This window comes from Erpetoichthys calabaricus, chromosome 4, assembly GCF_900747795.2.
Source record: "Erpetoichthys calabaricus chromosome 4, fErpCal1.3, whole genome shotgun sequence".
In the NCBI taxonomy this organism is placed as follows: domain Eukaryota; kingdom Metazoa; phylum Chordata; class Cladistia; order Polypteriformes; family Polypteridae; genus Erpetoichthys; species Erpetoichthys calabaricus.
This window is the reverse complement of record NC_041397.2, coordinates 24,857,242-24,870,412: the sequence shown is the minus strand read 5'-3', so window position 1 is coordinate 24,870,412 and position 13,171 is coordinate 24,857,242. Positions and strand designations below refer to the sequence as shown.

At 42.0% G+C, this 13,171-nt stretch overlaps 1 protein-coding gene across 1 annotated transcript in view; it reads right to left on the bottom strand.

Annotated features, from left to right (window-relative positions):
• Positions 1 to 2,591: 2,591 nt before the first annotated feature.
• LOC114642701 (LHFPL tetraspan subfamily member 6 protein) overlaps positions 2,592 to 13,171 on the bottom strand; it is a 222,672-nt gene continuing 212,092 nt past the window's right edge. Inside the window, exon 4 of the mRNA XM_051926378.1 lies at positions 2,592 to 9,370. Within this exon, the coding sequence (XP_051782338.1) occupies positions 9,252 to 9,370 (119 nt within the window). The 3' untranslated portion in view covers positions 2,592 to 9,251. The remainder of the gene's footprint in view (positions 9,371 to 13,171) is intronic.

The window sequence follows — 13,171 nt, the reverse complement described above, 5'->3', positions numbered from 1 at the left end:
CAGAGGGGCTTGTTAATCAGTTTCAGCTGCTTTGGTGTTAATGAAATCGACAACAGGTGACCTAGAGGGTCAACAATGAGACGACCCCCAAAACAAGAATGAATGGTTTAACAGGTGGAGCCCAGTGACATTTTTCCTTCCTCATCTGTTTTTTCACTTGTTTTTCATTTGGCTACGGTCAGTGTCACTACTGGTAGCATGAGGTTATACTTGGACCCTGCAGAGGTTGCACAGGTATTCCAACTTCTCCAGGTTGGCACATCAATACGTATCATTGCCAGAAGGTTTGCTGTGTCTCCCAGCAGAGTCTCAAGGGCATGGAGGAGATTCTGGAAGACAGGCTGTTACTCTAGGAGAGCTGGACAGGGCCGTAGAAGGTCCTTAACCCATCAGGAGGACCCACTGGTATCTGCTCCTTTGGGCGAGGAGGAACAGGATGAGCACTGCCAGAGCCTATAAAATGACCTCCAGCAGGCAGGCCACTGGTGTGAATGTCTCTGGCCAAACAATCAGAAACAGACTTCATGACGGTGGCCTGAGGGCCTGACAGCCTCTAGTGGGCCCTGTGCTCACTGCCCGGCACCGTGGAGCTCGATTGGCATTTGCCATAGAATACCAGAATTGACACATCCACCAGTGGCGCCCTGTGCTTTTCACAGATGAGAGCAGGTTCACCCTGAGCACATGTGACAGACGTGAAAGGATCTGGAGAAGCCATGGAGAATGTTATGCTGCCCCTTAACATCGTTCGGCATGACTGGTTTGGTGGTGGATCAGTGATGGTCTGGACAGATGCACAGACCTCTACAGGTTAGACAACAGCACCTTGACTGCCATTAGGTATCGGGATGAAATCCTTGGACCCATTGTGAGACCCTATGCTGGTGCAGTGGGTCCTGGGTTCCTCCTGGTGCACGACTATGCCCGGCCTCATGTGGCGAGAGTATGCAGGCAGTTCCTGGAGGATGAAGGAATTGATATCATTGACTGGACCCACGCTCACCCGACCTACTAAATCCCACAGAACACCTCTGGGACATTATGTTTCGGTCCATTTTGGCAAAATGGACTAGCCTTCCTGCCGCATCATTTTTTCACTTTGATTTTGTGGGGTTTCTTTGAATTCAGCCCTCTGTAAGTTGATAATTTTCATTTCCATCAAACGACGTGGCATCCTTTCATTCCTAACACATTACTAGCCCATATCTGTAGAGATATCCAGCAGGATTTTTTTTCCCATTGAGATCTGATATGTTTTCAAAGTGTTCCTTTAATTTTTTTGAGCAGTGTATTTTTCATATCATTCTAAGGACAAGTTACTGTAACTTGGGATGTTAGCCTGTCTGTTGTTCTATAAATTGCATCCTTTCAGTTATTTGATACCAGAGGTAGGATTAGGCATATTATAATAATCGACTCAGCATTATAACTTATTATGCATGTGTCATCATTTAGCTGGTTTCACAACATCTCCCTACTTGATTAAGGGTGTTTTCATTTCCCGTCTTCTCCAAAATGTTGCGTACACATGGGTCAGTTTTGCCATAAACATACGCAAGCACATTTGCACCAAGTTTTCTTTGATCGATCCTGACGTTTGCGTGTGAAGTTGCGTACGCACGTTTCAAGCCTCTTTTTGTGTGTACGCATGCTTTATAAATGAGGCCTCTGGACTTGAGGGATCTTCAGGACTTGACTTGATGTTATTTTGGAGAGATTTAGGTAAGCAGTGTGTGGTAAGGAGTGGTGGCTCTGAGGCTAGGGATCTGCACTGGCAATCGGAAGGTTTTACGTAAACGCCAATAGGGACTCTGCTCTGTTGGGCCCTTGAGCAAGGCCCTTAACCTGCAATTGGTGAGCGCTTTGAGTAGTGAGAAAAAAGCAATATATAAATGCAAAGAATTATTATTATTAAGCAGGATTGGCGAGCTTTGTTGGGCTGAATGGCCTATCCTTGTGAAAACTTTCTTGAATGTTTTAAAGTAACACGTTTGCTAATATTCGGGTTTTAATACTAACCAGCAACTCAGCACGAGATGTTCCTTCCACTTTTTTCTTCACAAGTTTTTAAATTTTTTTTTTCAAACCACACAGTGTGAAGAACAGGAAACTTGTAAATGTATTCCCACTAAAAAAAGTACTTTAGTAAACATTGCAGCTCTACTGAATATCATTTACATTTATATGCTGGTCTAAATGAACTCTAATTTCTCGTACAGGATAAAAACTCTTATGAAAATAAACTGCACTTGCTTAGTATGCGCAGCGTGCGGTGCATCTGGGACCCCCGAGGACACTTACTGTATGTTGCTTTTCATGTCTCAGATGTTAATGACTTTCTGTGTAGCCTTCAACATTTGTGTCATTTTAATTGCATACATTTCTGTCAGTACTTCAAGGCAGAGCAATGGCTGTTTTGTTTTGATCTTTTCTTCTACAAGGAACAAGAAATGATTCAAGTAGAGAGGCGCCATTGAACAGTCAGCGTTCTGTGCCTCTGTGACGTCATACACAACCAAACCCCACCATGTTAACAGCAGCTGCATTGTGCACAAGATATTCTCTTAAATTATATGATGACACTTTATGAATTCATTTGCAAATAATTTATTTACAAATGTGATGAAATAAAAACATACATTTATACAAATCCTAGTATACTAATAATATACAATATAGTACAGCAACGGTAAACTAAACATATTAACAGGCTTTACCAGCCTAAATCTTTCCGTGCCCAGTTTAAGCAGATGTATTTCCGCATACAGAAGTTTGTTAAGCAGCTACGTCCGTTGTGCTCTCACGAAGGCTTGTCATTCCGCACTGTCCACGTGAGCTGGACTCTGATCTTTTATTGAATTTTAATAATGCAAAACTGGGTGGCTTTTCTCTCAATGCTGAACTGTTAAGGTTCTTAAAAAGTCTCAGCTAGTAAGGCAAAATAATCTACTGTTGATCCTAATTATGCATCAAATGAACAGCAAAAACACCTACAAGTCCAACAGGACGCAAGGATAAAACCTGCCATTGAGAACTTCAGATGGCCTCATCAGTTGACGTTCAGTTTCTTCAGGTACTTCTCTGACCTTCCAATGATGCTTTCCTTGTAAGTCTTGGAAGAAATTCTATGAGAATCCCACTTACTGGAAGACCTTTTGGTAAAGTATTCTTTTTCCAAATATATAAAATGCTCAAATAATATCACACACTACAATATGTTGATAGTGAAAACAGAAATTGTCCTAATACTGGGTTATATACTTTAAAAATAAGGCATTTCCATTTACAATTAATAGTATTTATTAGGTTGTGCTTAGGATATTATTGCAGTTACAAAGAAACTTCTAATTTGGTAATGCACTATAAACAAGCAGCGCAATTTCATTACTTTATTTATTAAAATGGGTCAAAAGTTTCAGGTCACTCTTGACAAGGCCCCCCCATCTTTCTTTACAGCAGTCAAAAGGTTTGACACCCCTAGAGTTGTAATTCTGAAGCCCACCATCTTTATAAGGCCTCGTGGATCGTGACGTCCACAGTAGCTGCTGTTCTAGATGCTGTGAAATCGATTTATTGCATAATGTGTGCACTACTGTCTTTGCTCTTGCTGCATATTGATAGATGTTGAGATTACGCTAGGTGTTGCATACTGTATCATTATTGCCATATTTAGGATTGTAACATAAAGACAAAGACCAGACAACCACAGAATTAAAGGATCCTGATTGCATTGTCAATTTGAGATAACTAAACTGAAATGAACAAAAATAAATTGTGCTTTGATACTTTTCTGTCAAATCTCCAGCAGAAAAAAAGTAGAGGAAGCAGACATTTATTAGAATTAGAGAGGTAAAATGACACATGACGCTTTTTGCCATTGACTACAATTGATTAAGCCGATGTCACTTTATGTGGCTTTTTGTCATGGGGCATGTCAGATTTGTCGATCGCATTCGCTGCACCATGTCAAACTACATGACCGAAAAATCGTAGCACACGTCACTTTTACCGTGTGAGGGATGCCAACCAGGAGACTTACCCCCACAGCTTAGTGGGACTGGAGAAGGTAAAGTGCGGTAGGGCATTGTGGGAACTGGAGTTCTTTGGCTCAGTCCCATTGGATGAACTCAGAAGTGCTCCTGGGCCATGATTATGGGACACCGGAAGTACTCCCGCATTTCACATAAAAGAAGCCGCCTACCGCAATTAATAGGCGGAGTTGGGATGAGGAGGACAATGAATGGTTGGAGGAGTTGAGGCAGAGAGAGAAAGAGAGTGACAAGTTAAAAGAAAAGTTGCAGTTTGTTATTTGTTGCCATGTGGTTGTGGAATGGGAAATGCTTCCTGTAAGAGTTTCCCACAATAAAACTCTTTGTCTTGTGTCTAAGGCTGTTTGTGTCGGGTGTTTGGGAAGCTGCAGTGCCCCCTGGTGGCAATGCCAACTGAGTGTTGATCTTACGGTACAGTTGTGCTCGCTCCTGTTTCGTGTTGTCTGATGGAGTTGGCGCTTTATGAAGGGTTAACAGCTGCAGCGAGTTGAGCGCAATCTCTGCCCGAAGTGCCCTTTAGTTCTTTTTTTCATTCTGTTATGGCATGCAATAGATGAGGCATCAGAAAGACGGGCTTCTGTTCTGTTTGTGAGGGTCAAAAAAACTCATGAATTCTATGCATGGTACTTCCAGATGAGCATTCATTGGTTCATTTGGTTGTCAGCTGTCCTGTGTGTACAGCCCACCCCTCCAACTAATGAGGAAATCAAACCAGTTTGATTTTACCATACCCAGTCACAGACTAAATGGTGTCGGTCATTAGGCATGTTATATTAGACCAGGGGTCCTCAACTCCAGTCCTGGAGGGCCCCAGTGGCTGCAGGTTTTCATTCTAACCCTTTTCTTAATCAGTGACATGTTTATTGCTCCTAATTAATTTCTTTTGAATTAATTTTAATTGACCTGCTCTTGAAGACTCAGAACCCCTTAATTGTTTCTTGTTCCTTAATTAGCAGCCAAACAATAATGAGATACAAAATGAGCCAAAACAGGAACAGCAAACTGTGTCCATCATACAATGTCTGAAAATAAAGAAAGATGAAGGTCTCAGGAATGTTGATCTGTTCAGGTCCCCAAAACATTTGAACAGAGCTCTTAGAAAAGAGAAAATCAACAATTTCGGAAATGTTTGCTATTGCACAATGAGAACAGCAACAAGCCATGGAGGTAAAGAACGGGTTTAATTATTAACAAGAATCGGCGCCTAATTAAGTAACTGGTTGGAGTGAAATTGGTTTGGAGATTCAGGCCCTGACTTAGTTGCTCTTCTGTCAACTCACTTACTTCACATTTCATTTCTGTTTGGGTGCCATTTAAGGAAAGAAATTAAGCAATTCAGAGGAACGATGAAGAAATTCAGGGGAACAAATCTTAAAAAACAAACTCATTAAAATTAATTCAAAAGAAGTTAATTAGCAGCAAAAACAAAAAAGGCCGCTAATTAAGAAAAGGGTTAGAATGACTGGGGCCCTGCAGGACCGGAGATGGGAACTCCGTATTAGGTGATCGTCTTCATGGGAGCACGTTGTCGACTGAGTAAGATGAGTAAATGAAGGCCACGACTGAAAATCGCTAGAAAAATCGTCTAATGTGACTTAGGCTTTAATCGCTCTGGCCATGGAACACAACTAGCTACAGTATTTTGAAGTTTCGTACTTACAGCCATTTCTCCTTTGAAAACAGACGGATGTTTTATAGTCCACCACAACCAACACATCTTCTGCATCCCCCTGGCAGATTCAAAATGGAGCTGCTTAACTAGCAATTAAGAGCGGAGAGTCATGGAGGAGAAATGCGACTGCCATTTATACACATTAATAGGATGTATAAATGTTGTAGCTTTTCAATTTATTGAACTTCCCTTTTGGAAAGTGTATGAATAAAAACAGAGACATTACTTCCAACAGTGGCTGATGTCCCCTGCCAACAGACGGAGACATTCTTTCTACATATATGGAGGTGATAGTGATGCACTGATTACCTCTATGTGTACCGTCGTCATGTTCCTCATTTTGTTATATGTCAGTACTTTAACACTTGTGTGAAGAATTGCGCATGCAGAATTAAGACTTCCATCTTACTTTTGATTTGTTTTGGTATTCAGATAACAAGAAAACTCCAAGTAGAGACGCCGCTCCTCCACATCAAGAGGATCCAATTGAGGTGGTTTGGGCCTATCTTGATGTTTGCCCCCGGATCTCCCCCAGGCACGTCTCACTGGAAGAGACCTTATGGAAGATCCAAGGCATCCTGGGAGGAATATTGAAAGCCTCAGAAATTCTCCAGAATGAGCTGGAATCTGCAGCTAGTAATATGAAAGTCTGGATCGAACTGTTGGCACTGTGACCCTCACTAGAAAAAGTGGCTCCAGAAAAAACTAGATGGGATAAGACATTAGACACGTGTGAAGATGTAAACCAAAACATGTAAATATATTCCTAATTATGCTCAAGTATACACTGATGTGCCAGAACATTCTGAGCTCTCCCATGAATGTGGACTATGAAGTCACAATGGCGCATATCAAGATCAGGGATACATGAGGCAGTAAGCTGACCTTAGGTATTTGTAGTTGACGTGTTGAACGCAGAAGATATGGGCAGGTCTAAAACCTGAGCGACTTCATTAGGGTGAAATCGTTATGTTCAGATGACTGGATCACATTATTTATATGAAACAGCAAGGCTCACAGTCAGCCATGATAAATACCTGGCAACAGTGGCATAAGAAGGAAAATAAAACACGGACCACCGAAAGCATGATGGGTAGCCAAGACTCACTGGGACAAGAGGTTAACCAAGGCTATCCTGTGTGCTACAAACCAACAGAAGGGATACTCTGGCTCAAATTGCACTTACTTTTAATGATGTTTACTGAAGTAATGTGTCCCAACATGCAGTGCATCACACCCTGCTGCGTAACGGATTGCATAGCCACAGGCCAGTCAGAGAGCCCAGGCTAACCCCCGTCCATCATCGAAAGCACCCACAATAAGCATGATAGCGTCAGAACTGGACCTCGGATCCACCGGATTTTCTGTTGTGCCGTGTGGATGGCCTTTTACGTGGTTGTTGGAGAAGAAATGGCACCAGGATGCACTATGGGAAGAAGACAAGCCAGTGGTGGAAAGTAAGGGCAATTTTCTGGTGGGAAACCCCGGGTCTGGACACGCAAGTGACTGCTTAATTTGATGCATACAACCGACCTAAACATCGCTGTAGACCAGGCACACACCTTCAGAGCAATGGAAGTGGCATCTTTCAATAGGGTTAGGCGCCCTCCCACACTGCATGAATTCTTCGGTAACAGTTTAAGGATCAAGATGAAGAGTTTGAGGTGTCATCCTGGTGTCCAAATTCCCCAGATGTCAAACTATTTGAATATGGGTGGGATGTATTGGAACAGGGCGGCACGGTGGCGCAGTGGGTAGCGCTGCTGCCTCGCAGTTGGGTGATCTGGGGACCTGGGTTCGCTTCCCGGGTCCTCCCTACGTGGAGTTTGTATGTTTTTCCCGTGTCTGCGTGGGTTTCCTCCGGGCGCTCCGGTTTTCTCCCACAGTCCAAAGACATGCAGGTTAGGTGGATTGGCGATTCTAAATTGGCCCTAGTGTGTGCTGGGTGTGTTTGTGTGTGTCCTGCGGTGGGTTGGCACCCTGCCCAGGATTGTTTCCTGCCTTGTGCCCTGTGTTGGCTGGGATTGGCTCCAGCAGACACCCGTGACCCTGTGTTCGGATTCAGCGGGTTGGAAAATGGATGGATGGATGTATTGGAACAACAAGTCCAATCCATGGTGGCTCCACCTTGAAAATGACAGGAGTGAGAGGATCTGCTGCTAACATCTTGATGCCAGATACCACAGGACAATTTTGGAACTCTTGTAGAGTTTGTGCTTCGGTGGTTCAAAGATGTTTTGGCAGCAAGTGGTGGAGCAACAGCATATTAGGCAGGTGTTCTTAATATTCTGGCTCATCGGTGTATAAACCGGCCATAGGGGTGTCCTGTATTTGTAGGAGAATATGTAAAGAGCCCGTGCGTCTGTCTGTCATGGGTCACAGGAGGCTGGAAATGAACAATCCTAACCCTGTAAGAGAGACCAGACCACTAGAGAGTACACTCACATACACATCTACACATTTTGGTGGTGTAACCTGGAGTGCCACGACAAATCACTCCACATAGACAGTGACCTGGGTGGGATTCAAACTCGGGTCCCTTGAGCCGAGAGGTAGCAGCACGACACACTGTGCCACCTTGCTGACTTGTTCATATATGATGAGCGACCTAAGCTTTTATAACTGTACAAATTCAAGCGAACCCAAGTGTGAAGTTACGGCAATATTGAAGTCAGTATTCAATCTAATTATCCAGACCAGTGCTACACTATATGGAAACATATACGAGAATTCTCATGGAATTCAATGGCCTTAATTAAGGAATTTTTAAAAAGGAGGGGCACAACAAAACCTGAACTTTTATTTTTCAGTGAACAGAAAATACTGCAACTTGCAGGCAATGGAAACGAGAAAACAGACGGGGGTCAGCTGTTCAATGTAACGAAAAGTATTTTAATGAGTATTGTCATTTTAAAAAACGTACCAAACTGCTTTCTTTTGTTGCTTGTTAAGCAGCCAGAATTGTTCGTTTGCAGCCTCTGAATGACTAATGGCTCTTCTTAATGAACTCTTGTAATTTAAAATAATCTGTGTGCTTCAATATGCTTGGTCAATGTTGTACATGTTATGGAACAATATGATTAATGGAGGCAAATTCCCTGCCTCTGTACCAAAGATTATTGCATTTTAAAATATTATTAGGGTGACAGCATAACGTAAAAAATATTTAGCTTTACAAGAATAATGTCAAACTTACATGTTTATATATGCTATTACCAGTGAAGAAAACGCATGAACATGACTACATAAATTGTAATATGCTTGGTCCTTAAATATGACAAGTAGAAAAGAAGCTATAACACTGTGCACACAATTTAACTTTAAAAATGGACCATCAATGCCACAGTCTCAGAGGGGCTCCAGGAGGGTGTCCATTAGGTCGGGTTCAGTTCATCGATGTTCACACCAGACTCCACGGCCGCCTGTGGGGAAAAAACAGCAGTTCGGTTCCCTCGAGTGACAGATCTAAGATGCAAAGTGGCATGTCAATCGAACGTTCTTCATCGCCCGTCTCGTCAGCTGCCCTTCCTTCAGTAGGGGTACTGCTTCTGCTTCTTTCCTGCAAAACATGCCAGCCAGGTGCAGAGCAGCATTGCAGCAGCAGCGCCGCCTCCCGTACAGTAAAAAGCCCAGCCGATTTGACACGTGCCTGGAAAAAAGAAGGAATAAAGAAAGGCGTTAAGCCGTGCCTTCAGTTTCTACTTCTGTTTAATGAGGTCAAAGATGTAGCAGGCTTTATACTGACTAACTCGCTGTGAATGAAAATGAAGTGCAAACACTTTCATTACAGTAAAAGCCACCGGCAATATTGAAAAGTCTTTTTCATTACACCACAAAAATCCCATAAATCAGTGCCTTATAATAAATCCCATCATTTACTGCCATTTATTTTCTTTAAAACAGGGGTGTCCAGCTTCGATCCAGGAGGGCCGAGTGGCCCTCTTAATTAATTTCTTAATTAATGACTTGTTTGTACTGCCAATTAATTACTTTAATTACAGCTATTTAAGATTTAGACACCTCAGTTACTTCTTTTGTTCCTTAATTATGAGCCAAACAATAATGAGATACAAAATGAGTCAACACATGACCGGCTAACTTGTGTCCATCACATGATTCAACAATAACAACAACAACATTTATTTCTATAGCACATTTTCATATAAATGATGTAACTCAAAGAGCTTTACAAGATGAAGAATGAAAAATATAAAAATAAAATTAGGCAATACTAATTAACAAAGAATAAAGTAAGGTCTGATGGCCAGGAGGACAGAAAAAACAAAAAGCACTCCGGAAGGCTGGAGGAAAAAAAAAAAACCAAAATCTGCAGGGGTCCCGAGGCCACAAGACCATCAAGCCCCCTCTAGGCATTCTACCAGACATCAATGATCTAAATCAGTCCTCATGGTTTTCAGGTTTAATGCAGAAGAATTAGACGATGATGGTCATGTGGACTTCTGGCCCTCAATCCATCAATGTAGGGACATCACGGTGCTTTGATCAGGTGGTGGTGGCGCAGATCAGCACCACAGAAAACCGGATAAAGAACAGCAGAGAAAGTAGGGGTTAGTACTGATTGTGGAGCTATGATAAAAATGATAATTAAATGCATATACAGAATATCAGGGTCATACTAAAATGAAGCTATGAGAAAGCCCTGTTAAGGTAATGTGTTTTCAGCAGTGTTTTAAAGTGCTCCACTGTATTAGCCTGGTGAATTTCTATCGGTAAGCTATTCCAGATTTTAGGTGCATAACAGCAGAAGGCCACCTCACCACTTCTTTTAAGTTTAGCTCTTAGAATTCTAAGCAGACACTCATTTGAAGATCTAAGGTTACGATTTGGAGTGTAAGCTGTAAGACATTCTGAAATATGAGATGGAGTGAGATTATTTAAGGCTTTATAAACCATAAGCAGTATTTTAAAGTCAATTCTAAATGACACAGGTAACCAGTGTAGTGACATCAGAACTGGTGTGATGTGCTCAGATTTTCTTGTCCTAGATAAGATTCCAGCAGCTGCATTCTGCACTCGTTGCAATTGATTGATGTCTTTTTTTTTGGTAGTCCTGAGAGGAGTGTGTTACAGTAATCTAGCCGACTGAAAAGAAAAGCGTGAACGAATTTTTCATCATCTTGCAAAGTTATAAGGAGTCTAATTCTTGCTATTTTTCTTAAATTAAAAAATGATGTCCTAGTAATCTGATTAATATGTGATTTAAAATTTAGGTTAGAGTCAATTGTTACCCCTAAATTCTTTACCTCCGTCTTGACTTTTAAGCCTAATGGATCAAGTTTATTTCTAATCCCTTCATTATATCCATTTTTGCCAATCACTAAGATTTCTCCTTATTTAGTTTGAGAAAATTACTACTCATCCACTCAGAAACACAAGTAAGACATTGGGGTAGGTGAATCAAGAGAGTCGGGGTCGTCGGGTGCCATCGATAAATACAGTTGTGTGTCATCAGCATAGCTGTGGCAGCTCACATTATACCTTGAGATAATCTGACCTCATAGAAGCATGGAGATCGAAAAGAGCAGCGGACCCAGGAGAGATCCTTATGGATTCGTGAAAATTAAGAAAGGTGAAGGTCTCAGTAATGTTGATCTGCTCAGGTCCACAAAACATGTTGATGCTGTTGTGGAATGAGAGCACCAACAGGCTATGGAATTATATAACGAGTTAAATGAACAGCAAGAATCACCTTCTAACTATGAAAATGGTTGGAGTGATAATGGTTGGCTCACTTTATATCTTGCTTTTGTTAGTAGAAGTAAGAAAAAAGAAGTAATTCAGAAGATTGTTAAATAACAAAGGTAATTAAAATGAAAGGAAAAGAAGTCAATTAACACCTGAAATTAGTTATTGATTAAGAAAGTGGTGGGAAGGAAATCCTGTAGCCACTGTGGTCCTCCGGGGTCAGAGTTGAACACCTGATACATTTTGCATGTTCCGTCAGCCAGAAGAAGCTTTGCCACCTCATAGCACTGATTTAGCAGGTATAGACACACACTGTAAACATGTCCACTTTTGTAAGAAAATTATCCCAAAGAATACTGTTGTTGTTGTTATTTAAAAGTTAATAATTTTTTAACTTCTCCAGTTTGTTTTGTTTTGTAGATGAACACCACATGTTGGAGTTTTCACGTCACTTGTTTCTATGGAATTCAATCCCATAACACATTGGGGCGGGACAGCAATCCAGTTTCCAAGACTGGATAAAAACTACTTCTAATTTGCATGCGATCTTCGTGTTTCTTTTGGTAATTGACTCCTTGCTTACTCCTTTTTGACATCAGTTTCTGATTAGCGTTTTGTGCTCCGTCAATCGTATTCCTGACTTCTGATCTTGACCGATGGATCGTTTCTCCAACTACGTCTTTTTTCTTTTTTTTCCTCCTACAAAGCTTTCACTGACAACTCCAATCAGTACACCCTGACTGTGACTTTTTTATTGTTCATCTGCCATTTGTTATTTTTATTTTTTCATACTGCCAATCTGTTCTCTTGCTTTTATCGGGATCATAGTTTGCTTTCTTTTTGAATGTTCATGATTTATAATTATTCTGGTGTATGAGAATATTTGCTTATTTACTTACTTACTATCTATTTATGTACTTATTTATTTAAAGAGCTTCGGTGAAAAACAAATTTCGCCCTGGGGGCAAATAATGTGCTATCTATCTATCTGTTGTGGCAGACGTCCGGGACCCACGCCCGGCCGGGACGCCCCTTTGACACTGGGACTGGGGGGAGCAGCCATGGGATGCACACTACGTCCCCTAGAACTCATGGTGGCAGCCCTCCTGGGTTACATCAGGGCCACAGGTGTGGAACTTCAGGGCTCAGACCTTTTGGGCTCCTTGGCCACCACCCGGAGGAGCTGCATGACTTAACGAGCCTGTGTGGGCTAGAATGCAGGGTGGGCAGGAGGGCTATAAAAGGAGCCTGCAGCCACTACTCAGGGCATCAGAGTCGGGAGGAGGAGGACAAAGCTGGCTCGGAGGAGTGGAGGAAGAAGAAGAGTGTGTTTTGGGTGCTTTTCTTTTGGTGTTTTTGGGACTGTGTAGGGCCTGTGGGACACGGGAAAGACGTGCCCCACGGCTGAAGACAAGAATAAAATCTTGTTGTTTATTTTTACCTGTGCCTCAGTTGTCAGTCTGTGTCGGGTCGACGCTGATATAGCGCCTTTTGCCACACTGTCTATCTATCTATTGTGGACACCAGGGGCTACTCCAGCTCCCCTAACACCCAGCACAAGCAGTCTCTTGACACAAAGTGTCTTTTATTGTGGGAAAACTCTTCTCATAAGCGTTTCCCACCACCACAATCACAAAAACAATAAAGCACTGTATAGCAAAACTCTTTTTTTCCTTCTTTCACTTGTCACTGCCTCCTCCATGCTAGCTTCATCCACCTTTCTCACTTTTCCATCAGAGGCAGG